We start from the raw sequence: 21,852 nt of genomic DNA, 5'->3' as shown, positions 1-21,852 counted from the left end.
TTAAAAGCAACCAATCCAGTGATAGCTGAAACTCACATTTCTTTCAGAGGAAGACTTTTTATCCAAAAACATTGATTCAACAGTAATAAAACTTCTGGCAGTGGGGATCTGAAGATATTTGGTCTCTCCCTGCCGGTAGCGGTAGCGGTGGAGGTTTGAAGAATATGTTTAGTCTCTGTCTAAAGTTGTTTACCCCCTGCTGTGGCAGTTATGATAAATCCAGATTTTTCCCTGTCTATCCTCAAAAATTCTGCCCCTGTAGATTGTCTGTCGGGATTTGTTACACCCCTTCATCCAGAAAATTTGCTGTCAGTTACAATTTTTCCTTTCTGCCATTGGTCCTTGACTTTCCCACTCCAGGTTATGTTTACATTTGTTACGCCAGACCCCTCCTGACTAGCCAGACAGTCTCCTCCCGGGCTTCCCCCCCCAATCCGTAAAAGCCACTGTTTTTCTCAGTTTCCCCGCTCTTTTGCCGCTGTCCCCCTTTGAGCCATGCCAATCCTGCGTCCCACCTGGCACGGCACAGTGGTCAGCGGCCTCAATGTGCCACTCCGCAGCAAGAGAAAAGAACACCCGTGTGGAGCAGCACCAGGATCCACGGCTCCTGCTGTGGGAAAGACCACCCGCGCCATGGCCGCCACCTGCACTGCTGCAGCCGCTGCTCACTCTGTCACTGCCGCCACCGGCGCTGGCGCTGCCTGCACAGTGCGTCACCTGCCTCGTTTCGGTGCTGCTCCCGCAGCGGGAAAGAATAACACCCGTGCGGCAGCACCACCAATTCCACGCAGCACCGCCCCGGCACCGCCTCTGCATGGGAAAGAAATAAAGCAGCTCGGAGAAACAAGAGCCCTTCCTTTTTCCTTTACCCCGAATCCTTCAGCGTTGGGTCCACATTTATCGGCCGTTCCTGGCAGTCTGGGATCCCAGCCAGTGGCCGAACCGCGATCCTGCCTGCCCGCAGCAGAGGTAGGATGCGGCCATTCCTGGCGCGCTTGCCGATTACCTCCCGCAATCGGGATGCAACATCCAAAACTATTCTGTGAAAATCCATTAACTGTTAGAATCATTTAAAAACAAAACAGGATTTCTACAAGTTCAGACCCTCAAATTCCTCATGCCAGTTTTTCTGGGTTGACTGAACAACTTCTCAATTTCTTCCTGAGAGTCAAACTCACATGGAGGTAGACAGCAGAAAGTAACCAAAAACTGTGTTTGCGCACAAACACACATGCATACACAATACACACTAATTTATTTAGTTTTAGTCACATTCTTCTAAAATACTTCTATTTTCCTGTTCCACACACATGCATACACAATACACACTAATTTATTTAGTTTTAGTCACATTCTTCTAAAATACTTCTATTTTCCTGTTCCACAGGTATATAATGGCTCAAGTTTCTCTGTAATAATGACTGTATCACAGACAGACTTTTGAATAAACTAAAATTTCAACATTATGTGAAAATTTGACTTTTCAGTTTAAAATAATCTGCATAAAATTCAACAAAATGAATTTGACAGTGCTGTCTAATGCTTCCTGGAAATTTTTGTGCAGCTTTGTCTTCCTTCTCCTAGGTGCTTTTCACTTGTACTGTATCTGTCATTATGTATTAAGACTAGAGATTCATACCATGTGTTAACAAAGAAAAGTATGTCATCTTAATCTAGACATCCACAGAGAAGACTGAAAATGCATCAACAGGTGTCAACTCTCAGAGAGGCACCACAGCAATATTTCTGAATAAAGGTAATGTTCTCTGTGAAGGGAGTTTTGCCTATCAGAAAAACCCAATTTTTTCTTTTGTTTCTTTACTAGTTCTGACTTTTTCAAGTAAAATTACACCATTATGTAGTAGAGGAATATGTAATATTTCACTCTGTATTGCAACAGCATCAAGAGTTTGTTTACATTAAAAAGAAGATTAAAAAGAAAAATATTGGGAGACCTGTTATCAGTAGTTCCCAAAAATCCTGCTGCCTTTCTAGCTGTAAAACATCTAGTTGAACAATGAACTTGTTTTTTTAATATATTAATATTCAGTGTCAATACTGAGCTCTCTCCCAGAGAATATATTTTATTTTATAGCTAGAAATGGGCAACAAATAGTGTAGTCTCTTTCTAAACCAATGTATTAATGGTTGCACTCCACAAATTAATCTCTAAGATTTGATCTTTACACCTTACCTTTGTTAATTTAGAACCTATTTTGCATACCTTAGATGCTTATATAGTTCAGAGACTCTAATCTACAGGAGGTAGAAAACATAATGAGTTTGGTATGGATGTGCCTCAGAATTCCTTTCTCTTGGTGCCAGATGTTGCTCAAACTAAGAGATTAATATTTAAGTAGTAAATTGTCAGTTATCTGACACGAGGCTCTTTGAACTCCACTGACTGAACAGAATCATCTAAATTACTGGGATGATACAGAAGAGCACATGCAGTCATTTATTACTTTGACCACTTCATGGTTGTTTTTTCAACAGCCAGGAAAGCAACAGAATCATGTATGAACCTCTGATCCCAAAGAAACTGTATTTCCAGGTATATTTAACCTGGTGTTTGTGACAGCCTTGAAACAGCATCACTGTTTGTTTTGTAGGCCCACAGGGAGTGGATGCTGAGGGACGGCTGACCTGAAAGTCATTAACAATATGCTGGTCTTTTTCACTTGTTTGTAAATAAATAACAGAACCCTGAAAACAAAGAAATAATTATAATAACTGAAAATACACCCTTACATATTTTGAAACTCCAGTAAGCTTTGAGCATTCAAAGAACACCAACAAGTAGAAGGCAATATCAAAATGCTATTATCAATATGCAGAAAAAAAATCCTAGATCCTTCAGCATATTTCCAAGCTTTGGATATATGATTTTCAAACTGAATAGACTGTGTGACTCCACTTCTCAAAAATTAGGACAAGGCATTAGTGGAAAAAAAAAAAAAACTATGAAAATGTTAAGTGCCAAGATTTTCCTTTAGGAATTTACAGCAGATCTGTAAGTCTTGGCATGTTTGCTCCTCATGACAATGTAGTATATTACCAGCAATATTCCCAGCTAAATTCCAGCCAAGAGGAAGATCTCTCTCCTGAAAATTACTTTTGAACATAGTTCTATGAAGATTTACTAGTAGGTATTCACTAAGCCACCAAGAGAAGAGACTGTTTATAAATCCTATGGTTTCAAAATATTTATTTAGCAGCCTAAGGTGAGGACAAAGAAAAAAAATGCACAATTCTCAAGATTAATCAATGTCCAAACAGCCACTCAAACCACTTTTTCTCTCCACATACATGGGTTTTTCCACTAGCAATATCCACTTTAACCATTCCATTGTTCACTCACCAATTACAGTCATGGGTAAAACAGACTTGACTTGGTGAAATTAATTCAATTTACTACAAGTCAAACCACAGTAGGAAAAAGAGAAGCAGAACTTTTTATCTCGCATATCCTAACTCCTGGATGCAATTACTTCTGCCCAATAACTTTTCCCCCTTCTTAAACATGTTACTACAGAGGCATTACTTCTGCTGACTTGGCCAGTGGCAGATCTGTCTTGGAGCCAGCTGGAATTGGCTCTTAAGGCATAGGGGAATCTTCTGGCAGCTTCTCACTGAAGTCACCCTTGTGGCCTCCCTGTGACCAAAACCCTGCCATACATACCAAATATACACATTAAAAGGGAAAAGAACTGGAAATCATTGTCTTACATTGAAGCAAATGAGAATTAAAATGCACTAGGACTGGATCTAGCAGCAGTGTGAATCAGCAGCACCTCCATGGCATGCATCCAAAAGCTTTTTATGAGAGAAGGGGATACTTACCCCACCATTCCCAGGTAAAGCCATGTTAGTAGAAGTCACTGGGACATATTTTCTAGTTGTAAGGAAACTTAAGCAGTGGAAAGTTAATATTTCAAAAACTAGATTTTTTTTTATGAAGAAAGATACACTGATACTGCCCCAAGGCCTCAGTAATGGCTTGCCTCAGTTTTGATGGTACCTCTAACTTGAGTTTTTTCAGAATCATAAAATCATTTAGGTTGTCAAAGTTCTCTAAGATCACAAAGTCCAACCGTCAACCTAAAACTGCCAAGGCCACCACTAAACCATGTCCCTAAGGCCCACATCTCTATGTCTTTTAAATACCTTCATGTATGGTGACTCAACTGCTTCCCTGGGCAGCCTGTTCCAATGCTTGACAATCCCTATTCAGGGAAGACATTTTTTCAAATATCACTTCTTGGGTGAAGAGGCTGACCCCCACCTCACTACAACCTTCTTTCAAGTCACCATAAGAGAGCAATTAAGGTCCCCCGGGAGCCTCCTTTTCTCCAGGCTAAACGGCCCCAGCTCCCTCAGCTGCTTCTCATAGGACTTTCTGCTCCAGACCCTTCACCAGCTCTGTTTGCCCTTCTCTGGACATGCTCCAGCACCTTAGTGTTCTTGTAGTGAGGGGCCCAAAACTGAACACAGGATTTGAGATATGGCCTCACCAGTGCTGAGTACAGGGGGACAATACGGGACAATACCTGCCCTGGTCCTGCTGGACACACTATTTCTGATCTAAGCCAGGATTCCATGGGCCTTCTTGGCCACTTGGGCACACACTGGATCATGTTCAACTGGCTGCTGACCAGCACCCCCAGATGCTTCTCTTTAGAGGAGCCTTCCAGCCACTCTGTCCCCAGTCTGTAGCATTGGATGGGGTTGTTGTGACCCAAGGGCAGGCCTGGGCCTTGCTGTCCTGAATTGATAGCAGTTCAATATGTTTCTCACTTTTGCATAAGCAGATACTACCCAGGTTATATAAATTTTTTTTTTCCATAACTGCCCTGTACTTCTCTTAGCTCACATGAAAACTTTAACACCACAGCTATCTGCTCTAGGATAGCAAAGCCCCTGATAGCGACATGGCTGCATCAGTGGATAGATGAGAGCTGTCTTAGCCTAGTTTATACATTTAAAGAGGTGTCATAACAGCCTACAGAAAGAAAGAAAATCCTGTTGACATATGTCACATCTAAATCAAAAGGCTCCTGCAATGAAGCTATGCTAACAGTGCTAAGACTGCAGACCACAAATTAGAAAAAAACCTAAGCCTTATGTAACACTACAAAGTTTTTGTTACATGATCTTTAGATCCGACTTCTATTGCAAGTCCTTTGTGGGTTTTAATTCAGCCTGTGCACTTTTCCTTTCAGCCATTTCTGAAATCAGGGTCAAAAGCAGCCACAAGAGATTATCTGCCTCCAGACAGAATCAACTGTATAAACAATACATTCTTAATCAAACACCCCTGTAAAAGGACCCCTAATCCCTGGGAAATTTTTTTGTTTTTTGTAGAAAAGTAAAGATGGAGAAGTATTTAACCCATATAGTATATATACTTTGCATGTAAAAATAATTCCTCAATGAGAGAGAATGGGGGAAAAATATGCACCATTCAAACCAGAATCATAACCCTTTTGCCACAAAATTCAGTGAGAATATTTCTCCTATTTTTTTCAAAAGGAATAAAACTAAGTCAAGGCTTTCTTCACCTGCATAAATGAAAAAGTGCACCTGTATCTGAAAACATCTTCAAAACAAGGGTTTGCCATTCTTGTTGCTACAAGCTGCCCAGGGAGGTCACAGAGTCTCCCTCTGTGAGGGATTGAAAACCCACCTGTGTAACCTGTCCTAGGTGACCCTGCCTTGGCAGGTGGTTGGGCGAGAAGCTTTCCAGAACTCCCCTCCAACCCAAACAATTCAGTGATTTTGTGATATTCCCACTGCCCCAGTTCTTACCACTCCTTGAGAGAAGAACCCAAATTATATGTATTTCAAGAATCTTGTCTTACATTATCAGAAAGGTGACCATTTATTATGTTTTCTTTCCTTCTACCATTATTTTAGCATGATGTGGAATGTATTGGTTCCAGCCCTGAATTACAGTTTTTGCTCACAACTCTTCAATTCTTCTGGAAGGTGAACAACAGCATCAATAATGTGTCTCTCCTCACACCTTTGGAAAGGTCTTTAGACAACAATTCCAGCCACAGTAAAGTTCCTACTCTGTCAAGTAAAAGTGCTAAATGTGAAAAATTCTGTTAATGCAATGTTATGATTGAGATTTTCAATAAACCACAGTGGGGAAACCTCAATTTTGCCTCTTGCAGCAACTCTAAGAAACTACAGTTAATCATCTCGAAAAAATAAAAACTAGAGGAAAACAAAAAAAATTGAAGAAAACTGTGTATGGCTGAATACAGAACCTGAAATTAGTGTGAACATACTTGACTGATTTCCAATAGGTTTTGAATCCAATAATTTTTGTGGGTTTTTTTTTCCTTCAATATTAAAGAAGGTAATATTATTTCCTGAACATACTTGTGTGTTTGCTGGCCATATTTTCAACTTCCTTATCATCATCACTCCATGCCACTTCCAAAGAGATATAAAAATATGTTCTGGAAAGGTCAGAAGTTACAGATTATCTGAGTCTTCCCTGTAACAATAGCCTTCTGCTAAAAATTCTGAGGACCTTTACACTCTCCAAAATAGGACAAAGATGAATGAAGACAGTGTGGATAGACAAACCCCCTAAAGACCTGGTGACGGTATGAGAAACTACCAGTGACACTATTATAATCTCAAACTCTACAAAGCATTTTATTGAAACATGGAGGTAAGAAATATTTTTAAATATGCATTTAATGTCAAAGCAATTTTTAAATATGCAAACACTTAAAATCAAGTATTCAGCTGTTATCTTTTCAGCAAGTATAAATGACCAAACCTCCACTGATGTTAATGGATTTACAGAGGCTAGAAAGCCACAGAAAGTGAGTTTTGAATGATCTAATAATAGAAAAAGCAATGGATACTGACCTCATTTGTACCATCACCACACACCTTGCTACTTGTAAACACACCAGCATGACATGACCAAAACTTCCAAGGAAAAATCTGTATTTGTGCTATGAAAAAGCATAAACACTTCAATTTCCAGGCAATCTTTTCTGAGAATTTGAAAGCATCAGACAAGAAAAGCTTATAAATGATGAATGGTTATCTTGTGCTTAAGACATGGGCCTGAGTTTTTTCCCTGGCTTTGTCCCAGCTTCTCTATGGCCTCAAGCAAGGTCTACTAGCAGCAATGGCAGTAAAAGGCTACAAACTGACTTTTGAGCATAGCTCTGAGAAATAGTTCAAAGCTCCCTAAAGATTAAAAATAATGTGCAAGAAGGACAGAAATAGATTCACTAAGCAGGAGGGGTTATTGGTAAGATTCAATGCCTTCATTAGGATTATTACTGGTAAAGTAAAAATCAATCTGGAAATTAACAGGATAAAAATGGCATATTTAAAATGATGCCTACATCAGCTAAATAATTAAGGGAAAGTTTATTCTATGCTAGGTCTTGTGTACAGTTTTAGGAAACAGAACTCCAGAAATCAAAATAGCAAGAGATTTGCAGGGGAACTCTAGAAAGTATGATGCAATTTCCAACAGAGTTCTGAGTATCTGCTCCTGTGCTGAGCCTCAGTCATGGGGGAACAAAGGCGAAACCATTGCAGATGACCCTGGCCATTAGCAGCAGGTTATTAATGCAGCACTGAGATTCTGTCTTCTCTGCCATGAGAGTTCTCTAACTCTCTCTGCTAACTAACTTCAGAGCTCCTAGGTGGATTCCCTCTGGCCACCTCCAAGCAAAATATCATGTCACTGCCTCCATCAACTTGTGTAAGCAAACGCAATACTACTTCTCTAACTTAAGAGTTTTTTGAATTCTTTATGCATGCCAAATAATAACCATTATAGGAGAAAGTCTCACATTGTTATGCAGCCAATATTTCTAATGCAAAACTGGAACTGTGTATGAATATGCACTCACATAGCAAAAAGGGAAATATTTTATAAGAACAGCGTATGAGTCTTAAAGACATCATTTTAGAAGAAAATGGCCTCTGAATCTGATGTATTTTCTTGCTTATTCAGATATCAGCATATATTAACTTCTGACATTTGAAAAGCTTTTGTTCACAACTAATAGAATGAGAGCAGAACAGAGCTTAAAAGCATCTTAAAGTAATGGAAGATTTAATAAGAAAATAATATACTTTTAGTCTAGCAAAAAATGTGAGCACATTAATAATAGATGACCAGCACTACTCAGCATGATGTAGGGATCCACGAAATGTTACAAGGCTAAGTCTCATGCTGGTGAAATGCCAGCTGGTAACCCTGATAGAGTCACTATGTGTGAAAGAAATCTTCCCTTGAGGATGTCCAGTGAGTATATTCTCAGCCACAACAGTTTCCAGATTAGAAGAGGGTACTCATTTTTGCAGGCTTCCTAATGGTTCAGTGACTTCATCTAATGGCACCCTCTAATAGTGCTTGCACTCACCAAGCCCAGTCAGTAGCACAGCTGCCTCAGTTACAGCTCGATCCCTCTGAGCAGCGATGCCACTGAGTGAGGATGCCAGCACCTGTAGCTCCGGCTGCTCTCTGTGGGAGATGAGGTTACTCACTCGGATAGAGGAGGTGCTCAGCTTTTAGCACAGTCAGACTGGTGTGCCTCTGATAGTTTATGTTCTTTAAAGTCACAGAGATTACCCCTTAAACACCAGCATAATTTATTGCTTCACTTTTAGAGGAAGAGAATTGAATGTGAGCGAGCTGCCTTGGAAATTACTCTTCTGCCTAGACAGCTGGAATTAGATGTGCATTTGTCACTCAGAGAAAATGCAACAATTAAGGTCTGCCACCCAGGAGATTTGGACTTCTTCTTGCTATTGCAGTGACTATCCTGTAATTTTTTAGCCAATTCCAGTCACCAAAAACTGGATTGAGCTAATGAGTTGACGAAGTACCATAATAATAAACCATGAACTCATGGTCCTTTTAGTACAAATTGAACAGTGCTTCTATCAGCAGAAGACTTAAAATTGCCCTTTCTCTGTATACAGATGGCCAGTTCCAGTATTTTGGGGATACTTGTTTATTTTCCTGTTATCCAGAATGTCCTTAAGAGACTGACTCTTGTCTTCCCCAAGTGCCTGTGGACAGAGGTGACAAGACAAGGGGGAATTCACAAAGAAGCATCCAATCAATGCAGATGTAGGTATTTGCAAGGCTCATTCTGCAGAAGAGCTAACTGTAGGGATCAACTCAAATCTGTTACCTCCTGAAAATAATCTTTCCAGAAGAGAGTCCATGCTTACTATGTTCCTCCTGAAACAGAAAGAGATTTTTGTCTTTGCAATATATTTTAGCATCTCTAAACCACTTTGCAAAGAGTACACAAATAAAAAGTGTTCTCCAAATTATGAGTCTACTCAAATACAGTGAACTTGCATATCACAGTGTTAATATGCCCACAGTCACATGTGGCCAATATAAAGAAAGGAATAATCATAACTGTGTGTAGAAACATGAAGAACCACCAAGCATAAAACCAGCCTGAACTACGACTTCAGAGACTTTCTGTAGAGCATAAAGAAAAACATTTGCATGCTTCTTTTTCTGACTCCATTATCTGTTTTGGTTTGTAAGTGCTTGAGGCAGGCTGTATCTCAGACACACATCCTGTTCAGAACCAACCTCAGCTGCAGTGTGCTTCAAATGAACTCTAAAAGGGCAAACCCAGCCCTGAACTTGGGGCATTATTTACTTCAGCTTCTCACCAGATGAATACACACAGTGAAACCCCAGCAGCATTGGAGCCCTCCAGCACAACTGGCATGTGGACCAAGTACAGTCGATCCTAGAAATCTCAGCAAACACTAAGAAATTCACACAGCCAAGAATTTCATGGGTCAGATAGGCCAAGAGAACCAAATTCATAATAAAGCTAAAAAATGAATAAGTAAATTAATACAACTCCCATGAATATACCAGAATCTCAGTTCAGCGAGATCTTGGGTTAACCTGGGCACTCTTTTGGCCACAAGGCACTGCACAAACAGTTCCTCAGCTTTCAGTGCAAGTAAGTATCACATACTGACTGAAACACTGAAACCTGGAACCTTTCATGGATACAAAATTGCAATGAAATTATTTGATTGGGTGTCAGTACCGTCCTGATGAGGCTGTTTCACACTGGGCATTAGCGCTGTGCAAGGCAGCACACCATACCTCAGCTGCACAGGCTACACTTTGAAATTGAATGCACATCAGTGCATTCAATTGATTACAGTTGTTCAGATTAACAATTGTAACTGGTTACAATTAAAATGTAAACACACATCTTCATTATGTCTAACTCATGAAAAAAAAAAACAGAGAAATGAGAGAAATGAAGGGCTTCATAATTCAATCCAATTTAAATAATTTTTGGCATATTGTGGTTCCTTCTGGCACAACTCAGTCAGCTTTGGCTTTCATCAAACCACTATGACTAAATTATACATTAGTAATATACAACTTAAAGCCATTCATGGCATCTAATATATTTCAATGTATTGTCTTCTGATATTTGAATGAAGTTTGAATATAGGCTACTGCCATTCATATGTCTAATTTTTCACCGTAAATCCAGGCTTGGAAGCATTTTTCCCAGTCCCTCCTAACTCCCATTCCCAGTGCTCTAATAACTGCATTACAGTTGATGGCACAACTAGTTCATCTATCTGTTGTCACCACATTCTGGTTCACATTCCCTTCTTTTCTGAACTAACCAGACATTTTCAAAATGCTGTGCGACCAACATGTGAAGAACCACAAATAACTGCAGAAACTATACAACTAAAGAAAACTTACATTGTATAGTTGCAACACTTAGATAAGAACAATGTACACGGGCCATTTACAGCCACAAGTGAATTTTAACAGTTGTGATTGGTTTGGGGAACAGGGTCTGAATCTCACTATAACAAATAGATGAAGATTAGAATTTGGATGTTGTTCCGAAATAACTCGCAGAAGAGTTGGGAGCGAACTATTTGGCTCCAGAAAAGAAAAAATATGACCATGAAAACGGAAATAGTGTATCATTTCACAGCTAGGCATTGGAGACAAGCTTTCCTGTTGATGTGAACAGAAATGGTTTATCAGAAGAATGAGGCTGAGCACAAATCTGTGACTAACCAACATAAGAATTGGAAACAGAGGAAATTGAGAAAAATGTCTCCCAAATTAGGGCATTTTTTAGGCTTCCTGAATGCCCATGTTGGTGGAGACACTAAAACAAATTACTATAAACTGACTGACTATGGTCAGTTTCACTGACTATAGTCTGATTAAAGAATCTTCAGTAGCTATGGGGATCTCCATAGGAAGACCATCTATCTTCAGTATTCTGAGAAGCTCCATCTGCATTAGAGGACGCAGGAGTTTTTTAGGTTTCTGTGATGCAAATTATTCAATCAGTAGGAGCAGCAAGGCTTCTGTTCCAGTTAAAATATAAATATACTTACCCTGGTGATGTCTACTCAATTCACGAAACAAATATATATCGGAGAAATTAAACACCCTGCTTACTCTGCAATAGAAAGACACAGAAAACTTTTAGCAGGAAAAATAAACAGCTAACTGGCAGAGGCAAATTATATATTGTGATGTTATTCCAGTACAATAATGCACAACAGTTTCCAGCTTTAGAATTCTTCAGCTTTTTATTCATTGATTGTGGAGACTAAACTTCCAGAAGAATGTTTTTCTATGCACTCTATTTTAACAGGATTCTGTTTCCAAAGTGCATTTAGACGTGAGCTCTTTCCAGTCCATCTAAGAAGCTGTACCTAACTGGGAGGCTTTCTGAGGGGCTTTGGTTTGGTTTTATTTTGTTTTCTAGGCTGTTATAGATTTACATGTCTACTCATTTCTGCTGTGGCTTGTGCTGAGCTTCACTTGCACGCTCCTAAGCTGCAGGAGCACTTTGTGCTCCAGGAACTGCCGGCAGGGCAGTGAAGTTGCAGCATTCCCAGGACAACACAGGGTATTCAAGGCTCAACCAAAGTCAAAAACTAGAGCTGGATGAGAAGCATGCCATTCGTTCCAATCTCCCTATGAAACATCATCATCATCATATGATTTTGCTCCCCTGGCATTTTTTATTCAAATGGTCTGACACTAGCACAGTAACTTTACAATAGAATAGTGAGAAACTGGCAGCACAGCAGCAGCAGTATGTTAGAAAAGATAAATAAAAATCTTTTCCTTAAGATCTTATTTTCAGTGAAACCTTAGGCAGGAATTCCTCCCACACACAGAGACAACTTTCATCTCTCTGATAAAGAGGGCTTCCACATCCCACTTTTTTTACACTCATCTAAATACACCTTTCTATACTTTTCATCCCATGCTCCCACAATCTCCTTAACTATAAAAGCATTTCAGAATCCTCCTGCTCATGCTTCATCTCCCAAGTATTATTCTACTTGGCTATATCAGTAGTTCCTTTGGTGTGTGTCAAAACCCTCCTCAGAGAATTCCACTGGGCTCATTGTCAAGCATATACCCTTTTTATATATTTATACTTACTCTCAGCCAAAACTTCTGTACTAATGAAACAGAAAAAAAAAAAAAAAAAAAAAAAAAAAAAAAGATACTTCTGGAAGAGACCTGTGGAAGAACTTCAGAACTTCAATTTTATTTCTTTGCAGCAATCACTTCTTTAAGAGATATTTTTCTGGCTGAAACTGGCTGTTGTATTAAGTAGAAAATTTTCCTTTTTCCTTTTATTTTACTGTACTACTGGCATTCACCAGGTGGAAGGGGTTCTCTGCTGCCTCTGCTTGAACCTACTATTATAAAGAGCCTATATGTAAAAGAATGACTTTCAGCAACTTTAATGAGAGCTGTAGGGCATTCAGCAACTTGTAAGAACAAATCCCAAACCACCACAGCATTAAAAAATCCATCTGAGTTGAGATTACATGCAAGATAGGGCTGTGTTTGAAGAAAGACAAGATGATAAGGAAGTATAGTAAAAAGTAAAAGGTCTAAAATAAAATCTTTTACTACCATTTCATTACCAGGGTCTTAAGCACTCTGTATGTTCCTGAGATCAGAGTACAGTGATAATGCCTCCTACCACTGTCCTTTACAGACCTACCAAAGGCAAGACACAAAGATTTCACTGGTCACACATAGAAGAAAAAAGAAACAGCCCATGACACAGTAAAACCTGTCATAGTGCTGCTAGCACAGCTGTGTCAAGGAATTGCGAGTCTCACTCAGCATAGGAGTGTCTGATCCAAAACCTGCTGGCAAACTCTTTAGGAAGGTATGTACTAAGTGCTCATGAGAGATGAGAAGAAAACTTTCATCTTGGACAAAACCGAGCTGCTTCAAGATTCAAAGTGAGACACTTTCCATTTGCTACTGCCCAAATTTTGTTTTCAAGACAAACTGTACTAAATAAAAAGCAGTAAGAAATGTTCTTTCTGACCAATAAAATAGATTACATTTACACAAAAACAATGCAATTAACATTATTTTTCATTTTAATTTAATGTCAGTTATAAAGCTTACAAAGACAGCATGTCCAATATGAGCTAAGGCAGCGGTGCAAACTTCATTGCAGTATCATGCTAGCAGCCCTCATAAACTGACCTGAAGGAAACATTGGCAAAACCATCATTTTGCTCTTCATGGTACCATGCCCACCAACCTTCACCCTTCTTATACAACATAAAAGGTGGAAATTAGGACCATTCTCTATATTAAGATGACATTTTTATACTGAGGCTATAGCAAGACCAGTATCATTTAATATAAACATTTCATAAGGACATTTACCCTCATCTAACCTGCAGTGAATTTCAAAATTGACGTAGAGGTGAAAAACTCTGTATCACCTTGTCAGTTTCCTGAACCACACAGTCACTTATTACTGCTCCTTTATATTAGTCATCTAGAACCAAAAATATGCAGTTCATTTCCCTGTACAGACAGAAACAACAGGCTTTTTGCCCCAAAATGACTGCTTAGCAGTTTATTACAAGACTGACTGAATGAAATATATTTTACTTCAATTTTAATGAGTTCAAGAGATCTGATATACTACATTGTATCACAGCATTGTTACTTATGAAACATTAAATCTCAAGGCAATCACAGGTACTTCTCATTTACTTAAACACCAAAGTTTGACACTAAGAGATACAACAGAATACTAGAATTGTTATTGCCATATCAAGCCTATTTCTACTACGTTATCAACACAACAAATTAAGAAACTAATTATTTCAAAATAACTCAAATTACTGTGTATTTTAAATACCCTCCCAACAAAGAATTGAAGAACTTTATTCCTTATGCTCTGGTGTGATCATATAATCACAGGATAACCTAAGTTGCAAAAAGTCTTTAGAGGTCATCTGGTAAAACCTTTATTCATAGCAGGGTCAATTTTGACATCAGATAAACTTCAGTTAGATTAGGTTTTTGAGAGCTGTGATTAGCTCAATTTGACTTCATTCAAGGATGGAGTTTCAAAAACTTCTTCCAAAAACATGATCCAATAATCCCACTGACATTTTTTCTAGTATTCAGTCAGAATTTCCCCCATGTTGGATTCTGGATCCTTTGCCTCTCGGCTTCACCGAGCACATCCAAGAAGTGATCATCTTAGCAAGTATGGAACACATTAATCTACTCCAGTTCTAATCAAGCGAAAAACAAAACCTCCAATCACTTTTCTTGTACAGTATCAGGACCAATGATTGATGTGACTGATTTGACTCTCTCTTTGGCCATCTAATCAATTAAATTCATATCATAGAGGGGCCAAAATGCAACACTTTTACCTGAAAAATTAAGGGATTGTGATTTTATTACTTATTTGTAAATTTACCAAGTTGGTATTAAAACAAAAAGAACATCTTTGTACCTATAAGATCCAAGTCAGATACAGATTGAAAACATGAGCTAAGATTAACTAGTCTTACAAGGTTTTATTTTAAATCCAAACCTCACAAAATTGGCAATATTTAAACACCACCTAAACAACTGCAAGTGCAATCAATCCCGTATGATCTCCAAAAATAAGCCTACAAAGTATTCAAGTTCTGCAAGTCCTACCCAAATTCCATTTAGATTCAACAATACTATCCGGAATTCCAATGACTTTCCATACCACAATATTTGTTTCTTAGTCCCAAGAATGAGGTCTAGGTAGCAGATCTTGAAATAGAAGCAGATCAGCAGCATAAATGAAAGTTCTTAAAATATTTATTTACAAAACTTTCTGGTCTTATAGACAGGAAGAGCAGCTATATAATTCGCAAATTTCAGTGTATTAATTGTCACTATTATCATTGGAATCTTAATTCCTTCACTTCATCACTATAAATATATTCATTAAATATTTATATTACAATTAACCGTCCCTCAGCCATAGAACAGGCAGGAATTGTAGAAAAATATCCTGCTGTGGTGGATGGCAAGAGCTGCATGATTCTTTTCACAAATTTACCCAGTTCAGAAATTTCAGAGGGCTCTGAAAGTTCATGTTTCCTCAAGTTTTGAATTTCTAACTTTGGAACACTGCACAGAGGAAGTCTTATATGCAGCTTCAATAGGAAGGGATTTCACTTCTGAAGCTGAATTTCTGGTGCATGGAGAGATTAAATTCTACAGTGCTGATGAGCCCAGAATGTGTGTTTTAGTAACAGATAACTCCCAACAATTTTGAAAAATAAAACAAAAACACAAAGTGGAAAACAGCGTTAATTTTTACTCTCTTGCTCCTGATGAGAGAGATCCTAAAATGTATATAATAACATATATTTTTTGGATTGCAAATATTTAACTCAAGTAGTTCTACTGTGTGCAGTGTATTACTTCCAATGTTAAGGTTAAATTCAACTATACACGCACATTACAAGTGTATCAGCCTCTTAGGTATAGCCACCAGCAATGGTCACATGTTTTGGGAATGTCAAATGTCATCAGAGGAAAACACCATTCCTACCTCAGCTGTTATAACAGAAAGTGCAACATCCTGCAACCAGGGCATTGTTCAGGGCTAAAACCCCAAGCTTTCTCCATCCTTGCTAGTACAATAGGCACTCCCTCAACTTCTTCCTCTTTTATCACTGGACAGATGCTTCATCTCCAGATCAGTGGGCTGGTGATTCTTTTATCAACATAAAAAGTGGAGCAATTTATTGGTTCAAAGATTTTACTTTCTCAAATTTATCAATTCCCTTGAATCCCTGAGCTGTTAACGGAATAACTGGTATCTGTCAGTTCTAACATACAAGCATCAAGAGTCAAAGTCATAAATTTAGAGTATCCAGCTCTATAAAGTATTTAAAAATGAGATGAAAATCTATGCATGATATATATATATATCACTTCCCCACATAACTGCTGAAATTCTATGATGTCCAGCAACAAATGATGAAACAGTATTGTTCATTCTAATGGATACAGTCTCATCTCCAGAGGTAAGGATTTAGACACATCAATATAATTAATGTTAATGGCAATCACAAGTATAAATCTTCGGAATATTGAAAGGGATTAGGCTTAATTAATGACCAACTGCACTTCCCAAACAAACACTAGTCAAAACATTAATACATAGGAGTTGTGTTTCCACTGGAATAACTTTTCCATGTGGCCTGCTGACACTTTCATTATTTGCAAAATAACAGGTTAAGTAGGGAACAGCCTATTTTACCCTAGCTATAACTGGATAAACCATTCACTTCTAAATCAGGACCTACAGAATGAACACAATGCAGAGGAGCCCAAGGATAAACACATGAAATAAGATTGTCAAAGTCATGAAGGGATTTAGTCACACTTTCCATCAACCATCCCTTCACCACTTTGAAAATCTCATTCACCATCCCTGTATTCAGAGTTCTTTGTGTTTGTTTTTCTATATGCCTCTATGTCCCAAAAACTTCCACATATTTTAAGTGTTGAAACAACATTATCCTGCAAAGGTAGTTTCTCAGAAACACATTTTCAAAGCAGCATGAAGGTTTTCACTGTGTGACATTTATTAACACCAATTGGATTCACACAGCTAAATCTTGCTGCAATTCATTGTCAATTTACCCCTTCCAGAATTTAATATCTTTTTGAATTTGTTTTATTTGCCAAACATTTTCATCTTTCAGTGTTTTATAGCATGGTGTCTGCAACAGCACAGGCACAATCTCTGCCAGCTGGTTTAATTTTCTAGTACAGGCAAGGCCACTGTCTCAGACTTCTAGTGGCATCAGTAAGAATTATGGCTGTAATCCAAAGGATTCATATATCCTTATGATATATTCTTCCGATGTATACATAGCTCCTAATAATCCTAATGACATATTTATGCACAAAAAGGTACACATATAGTTCATTGTTCTTTGCTCAGACACCTTTGGCAATGGCATATGACAATGCTCCAGTCAGGAAGAGCAAAACAGCGGAAGATCGAGGAGGGGCGGTGGGCCTAGATACAGTTCTCCTCACACAAAATTTCCTTGGTTTTCAGAAGCAGAATCCAACTGGAGGGGTACAATAAAACCCTGAAAGTGACTAAGAGCTTTTCCTGAACATTTGCCACCTGCACTTCCATCTCAATGGTTTTTCTCCATTATTATTTTCTATATCGCACATAATGATATGGATTTCCGTTTACAAATGAAGTTATTATTAAATGATAGAAGACTATTTACAGACTGTCCTTAGGATTATTGAATGAAACATTTAAATGTGTTCATTATAAAAAGATACAAGGTGTCAGCCAGAAACCTCCACTTTCGTGGATTAAAGCATAACTGAAAATCATTATTATTACCATTTTATGTCAAAAATCCCCTGACAAACAGCACTGAAAATTACAAGCAAATCTTGCAGTTAACACACTTAATGGGTTAGCATTAGAGAAATGGTATTTTATTCACAGTAATGCAATACCAGTTTTCCTCTTCACTTTTGCCTCAACTGTTTACGTGTTGCTGGGATAAAGAAGGCAACAGTTAGAGAAGACTAAAGTTTTAAAGAATCAAGAAACTGTGCCTTAAGGACACTGAATAGTGCACTCTTCTTTAGAACAAGAAACAAATCTTGTTTATGCACGTGTCTCCAGGGATTTGGCTTTTTTACTTTCCATCTTATACAGAAGAGAATCTACACACATGCTATGAAAGGTGTTGCCAACTGTATTTAATTAAATACTTCTTTCTCAGGTAGTATCTAAAGGTTAATCCTAAGGCTAAGCCAGAGCTGTTGCCCTTCTCAGAAATGACCAGAACAAACTAATGTAAACAACTTCTTTTTTTAAAATATATGCCCACATGTTTCCTTTTTAAAGTCATATAAATCATCAGTACTTCTGAAATTCTACAAATTAGCACTACACATGCTTGGATTTTGCAAGATTTAATCTAAATTTTGTCTGCAATCACCCCTCCATAAGTGGATGCAAAGTAAAATAAATCTCAATGAGAGTAATGTCCAGGTATGCAACTTTGCTGCATATGTTTTATATTCATCACCTCTAAGATATTAGAAAAAGATTTAAACTCTATGTGGTGTTAACGTCTACATATATAAACTGAACACTACCACCACTGAGATCATGGACAGCATCTGAGCTTTAAGTTCATGTGTTGTGTTTCAGGAATGATACTCCCCAATTTAGTTCTCCCACTGATACTTCCCAGATCATGCTGCCACTCTCTCCTCGCTCAACCCCCTCTTCCTTCCCCCTACAGGTGCCTGGAGAGAAGAATTAGAGGCACAGAAAGCAAAGATCATGGGTTGAGAGAAGAGCAATTTACTGGAAACAGCAATGATATAAGAAAACCAACATTAACAACATTGATATCAAAAGCATGCTAAAGAGAGAGTGATTCACGTGCAAAATGTTTGCCCCAGCCCCACCAGCCCACAGCCATGCAGCCAAGCTCCCCCTGGCTTGGAACCAGGGCCACCCCACCGCTTTCTCCAGCTTGGGACTGGTGCCACACTACCCCAAATGGAAGGAGCCCATTCTCCCTGGAAGAGAGTCCTTTTCCTCCACCCCTGGAAATGATGTGAGCTAGCACAGGATAACCTCCAGGTCCTAGCTATATCCTCTCCAGGCTACTGCAAAAAAAATTAATCCCATCTTGGTTGGAACCAGGACATAATATCTACTAGATTACTTCTTAAATATAAAGAAAGACTTCTATTTTTAAATGAAAATAAATTTAATTGACAGCATTTTGCCATACAGACATTTATCAGCACCTGAAAGATGTAGATATGACAGTAGAACATCACTATAAAACATGTAAGAACAGCAGAAAAAACTATGCAATGCATTGAAGTAATTTTTGAAAGTTGTTATATCATCTGATAGGTCTTTTATAAAACACAACTCTTTTCCTGAAAGACTTTTTATGCGTTTCTTTACAGATTATGGTGGCCATTCACACTTTACTTCAATTTTTATAGACTCCCAGTAATTCCACAGAATAGTAAATACAGTTATTATAATCCTCGTAACTGGCAAAGAGATATATTTGAAAAAATAGGGTTTGCTTCCCCTCCCACACTCATGATGTAAATCAGGAGCAATTCTGCTGCAGTCGTTAGCACAAAACTGATACAAAACAAGAAATAAAAAAATAACAGCAATGTATACAGAGCACTTTCCTTAAACTAAGAGTGCAAATCATATGCCTCCTCTGTTTCTGAGCAAGGTTGTGCCGTTGAGTTACTTATACCATACTAAGTCCATCACTCTATTCACATGTGAATAAGGTCCAGGCTCACACTGGAAACAATGGAGACACACCAGTTTACACAGGCTAAAAACCTGGCACAAAGCCTTGAAAACGAAAGGAGATTTTCAAATAAATGCAATATGTACAATTACTTCTGGAGTATTACCTCTGAAACAGAAGGGATTTCAAAGTGCTGTAAGAGAAAAATAGAAAGATCGCAAAGGATTACAAATACAAACAAACAACTCCCCCCCACACACTAAATGCATCTCACTTTTCTTCTTTACAGACACACACAGACAAGGAACTCCACTCATTTTAAGAGAGATCATGTGGCAAAATGATGACATTGAGTCACTAGAAAAGAGAAAAATCTTTTAAAACACTCTTGGGACCAGGGACTACCGTTAAGGGAAGAGCATTATTTTATCATCCTGCTAATGAGCCAGATGAAGGATTATTTTTGTTTGGCGGTGATTTATCTCAACAACTCTTTTCTCTAAAATAAATATGCCAACTTCACTAAACAAAGAGAAGAGGCACCCGTTCTGTTGTTTCAAATCCACGCTGAGGAATACTTAAGCAGAGGAAAGGAACCCCAAGAAAAGTCACGGGAGAGGGCCGGCACACGCCGCTTTTACACAGGTTAAGAAAAATAGAAAAAGAAAGAGGAGGCGATCCCGGTCCCCGCATCTTCCCACCGCGCCGGCAGCGCCCAGCAGTGTTCGGCCCCACCGCCGACCCACGGGCACTGACCGGGGGCACCGTCAGCCTCATTCTTCCCCTCGGCCTCTACTTTGAGCAGATGGGGAGAGCCCCTGCCCGGAACCAGCGGGGACTGACACCTTCTCGAAGCGACATCAGGGCGGGGGAGCCGCTCTCCTTCAGGCAGGGAGCGCTGACAGACGCCCGGGCTGGGGCGCCGCGCCACTCGCCTTAGGTCGCCGGCCGTCCCCGTTCCCCGGCCACGGGGCCGCTCTGATCCCACGCCCCGTCGCACGGCGAAACTCACGGGTCGGGGCGCGGGGGCGCGGGGCGGGCGCGCCGTCGGGGCGGCGGGCGCGGACAGCTCCGCGGCCGGGCCAGCGCTGCTCCGCGCCCCCGGCGGCCGTGCCCGCGGCGGGGGAGACAGCGCCCGTCCCTGCCCGGCCCCCGCGAAGCCGAAGCGTGCCCGGCACTCACCAGCTGCAGCGAGCAGAGGAAGATCAGCGTGCAGCGCCCCGTGCAGCAGCCCATGGTGGCAGCCGGAGAGCCGCCGCCGCTGCTCCGCTTCTTCCCTCCCGCACTGGCGCGGCCCCGGAGGCGAGCCTGGGGTTCACCGCATCCGGACGGAGCGGCCGGGCGTGCGTGTATCCCCCGCCTCCTGCTGCCTCGCTCCTTTGTGGAGGGGCTTCTCTTCGGCGGCGGGAAGTAGCGCGGAGAGGTCGGCGCGGCCCCAGGGCTGGGAGCCGGCGGCAGCGAAGGGCTCTGCCCGGGTCTGGCTCTGGGGAAGGGGCAGCGGCCGGAGGTGGGCGTTCGCGGACCGGGGCGGGGTGGGCAGAGGGAACGCGGGTGGGGAGGCGGGGGGCGCGGGTGGGCGTGCGAGGGAGGGCGGGAGCTGTGCGAGGTGCGAACGGGAGAGGAGCGGGGGCGGCGGCGGGCTTTTCTCAGGCGCCGTGCCGGGGGTCCCCGGGCGGGCCGTTTGCAGGGATTTTGGAGGCGCCGAGGGCAGGCTGTGCTTGAGGGGAACTTGGCGGAGGCGACAGGGGGCTGTGCGGGCAGCGGCGGCCGCGGCAGCCCGGCGTGGGCCGCTTGTTGCGAGCGCCCGGGGAAAGTTCAAGGGACTCGGGCGGCCGGGGCGGGGAGGGGCGGGGAGCGGCGGCCGCCGAGCGGCGGGGCGGGCCCGGAGCAGCCCGGCCGTGCGGCCGCCGGGGCAGCCCGGGGGCGGTCGCGGGCCATTGTTCGCCGCCCGCGCTGTGCCGGGGTCGGAGCGGGCTACGGGGGCAGGGGAAGCGGCCAGGAGCCCGATCCTCAGGGAGTCCCGCTGGCAGCGGCTGGGTGCCGCTCTGCCAGCGGGTGCCGGGCGGTACCCAGTGAGCCTGTCCCTGTCCCGCCGCCCCAGCCGCGGGCGAAGAGTGTCTCGGGCTGCTCGATCCCCTCCTTGTCCGCGCACCGAACGTGCTGGGAGAAGGGGCTTCCCCT

At 41.0% G+C, this 21,852-nt stretch overlaps 1 protein-coding gene across 3 annotated transcripts in view; it reads right to left on the bottom strand.

Moving 5' to 3' along the window:
- Positions 1-21,451, bottom strand: part of NKAIN3 (sodium/potassium transporting ATPase interacting 3) — a 342,394-nt gene extending 320,943 nt beyond the window's left edge. For all 3 annotated transcript variants that reach the window (XM_038128125.1, XM_038128123.1, XM_038128124.1), the window contains exon 1: positions 20,854-21,451. In XM_038128125.1, the coding sequence (XP_037984053.1) occupies positions 20,854-20,907 (54 nt within the window). In that variant the 5' untranslated portion in view covers positions 20,908-21,451. The remainder of the gene's footprint in view (positions 1-20,853) is intronic.
- Between the last annotated feature and the right edge of the window lie 401 nt (positions 21,452-21,852).

The sequence above is a fragment of the Motacilla alba genome, chromosome 2 (genome assembly GCF_015832195.1).
Source record: "Motacilla alba alba isolate MOTALB_02 chromosome 2, Motacilla_alba_V1.0_pri, whole genome shotgun sequence".
NCBI lineage: Eukaryota > Metazoa > Chordata > Aves > Passeriformes > Motacillidae > Motacilla > Motacilla alba.
Note: the sequence above shows the minus strand (reverse complement) of the source record. Positions and strands in the feature narration are given on the sequence as shown.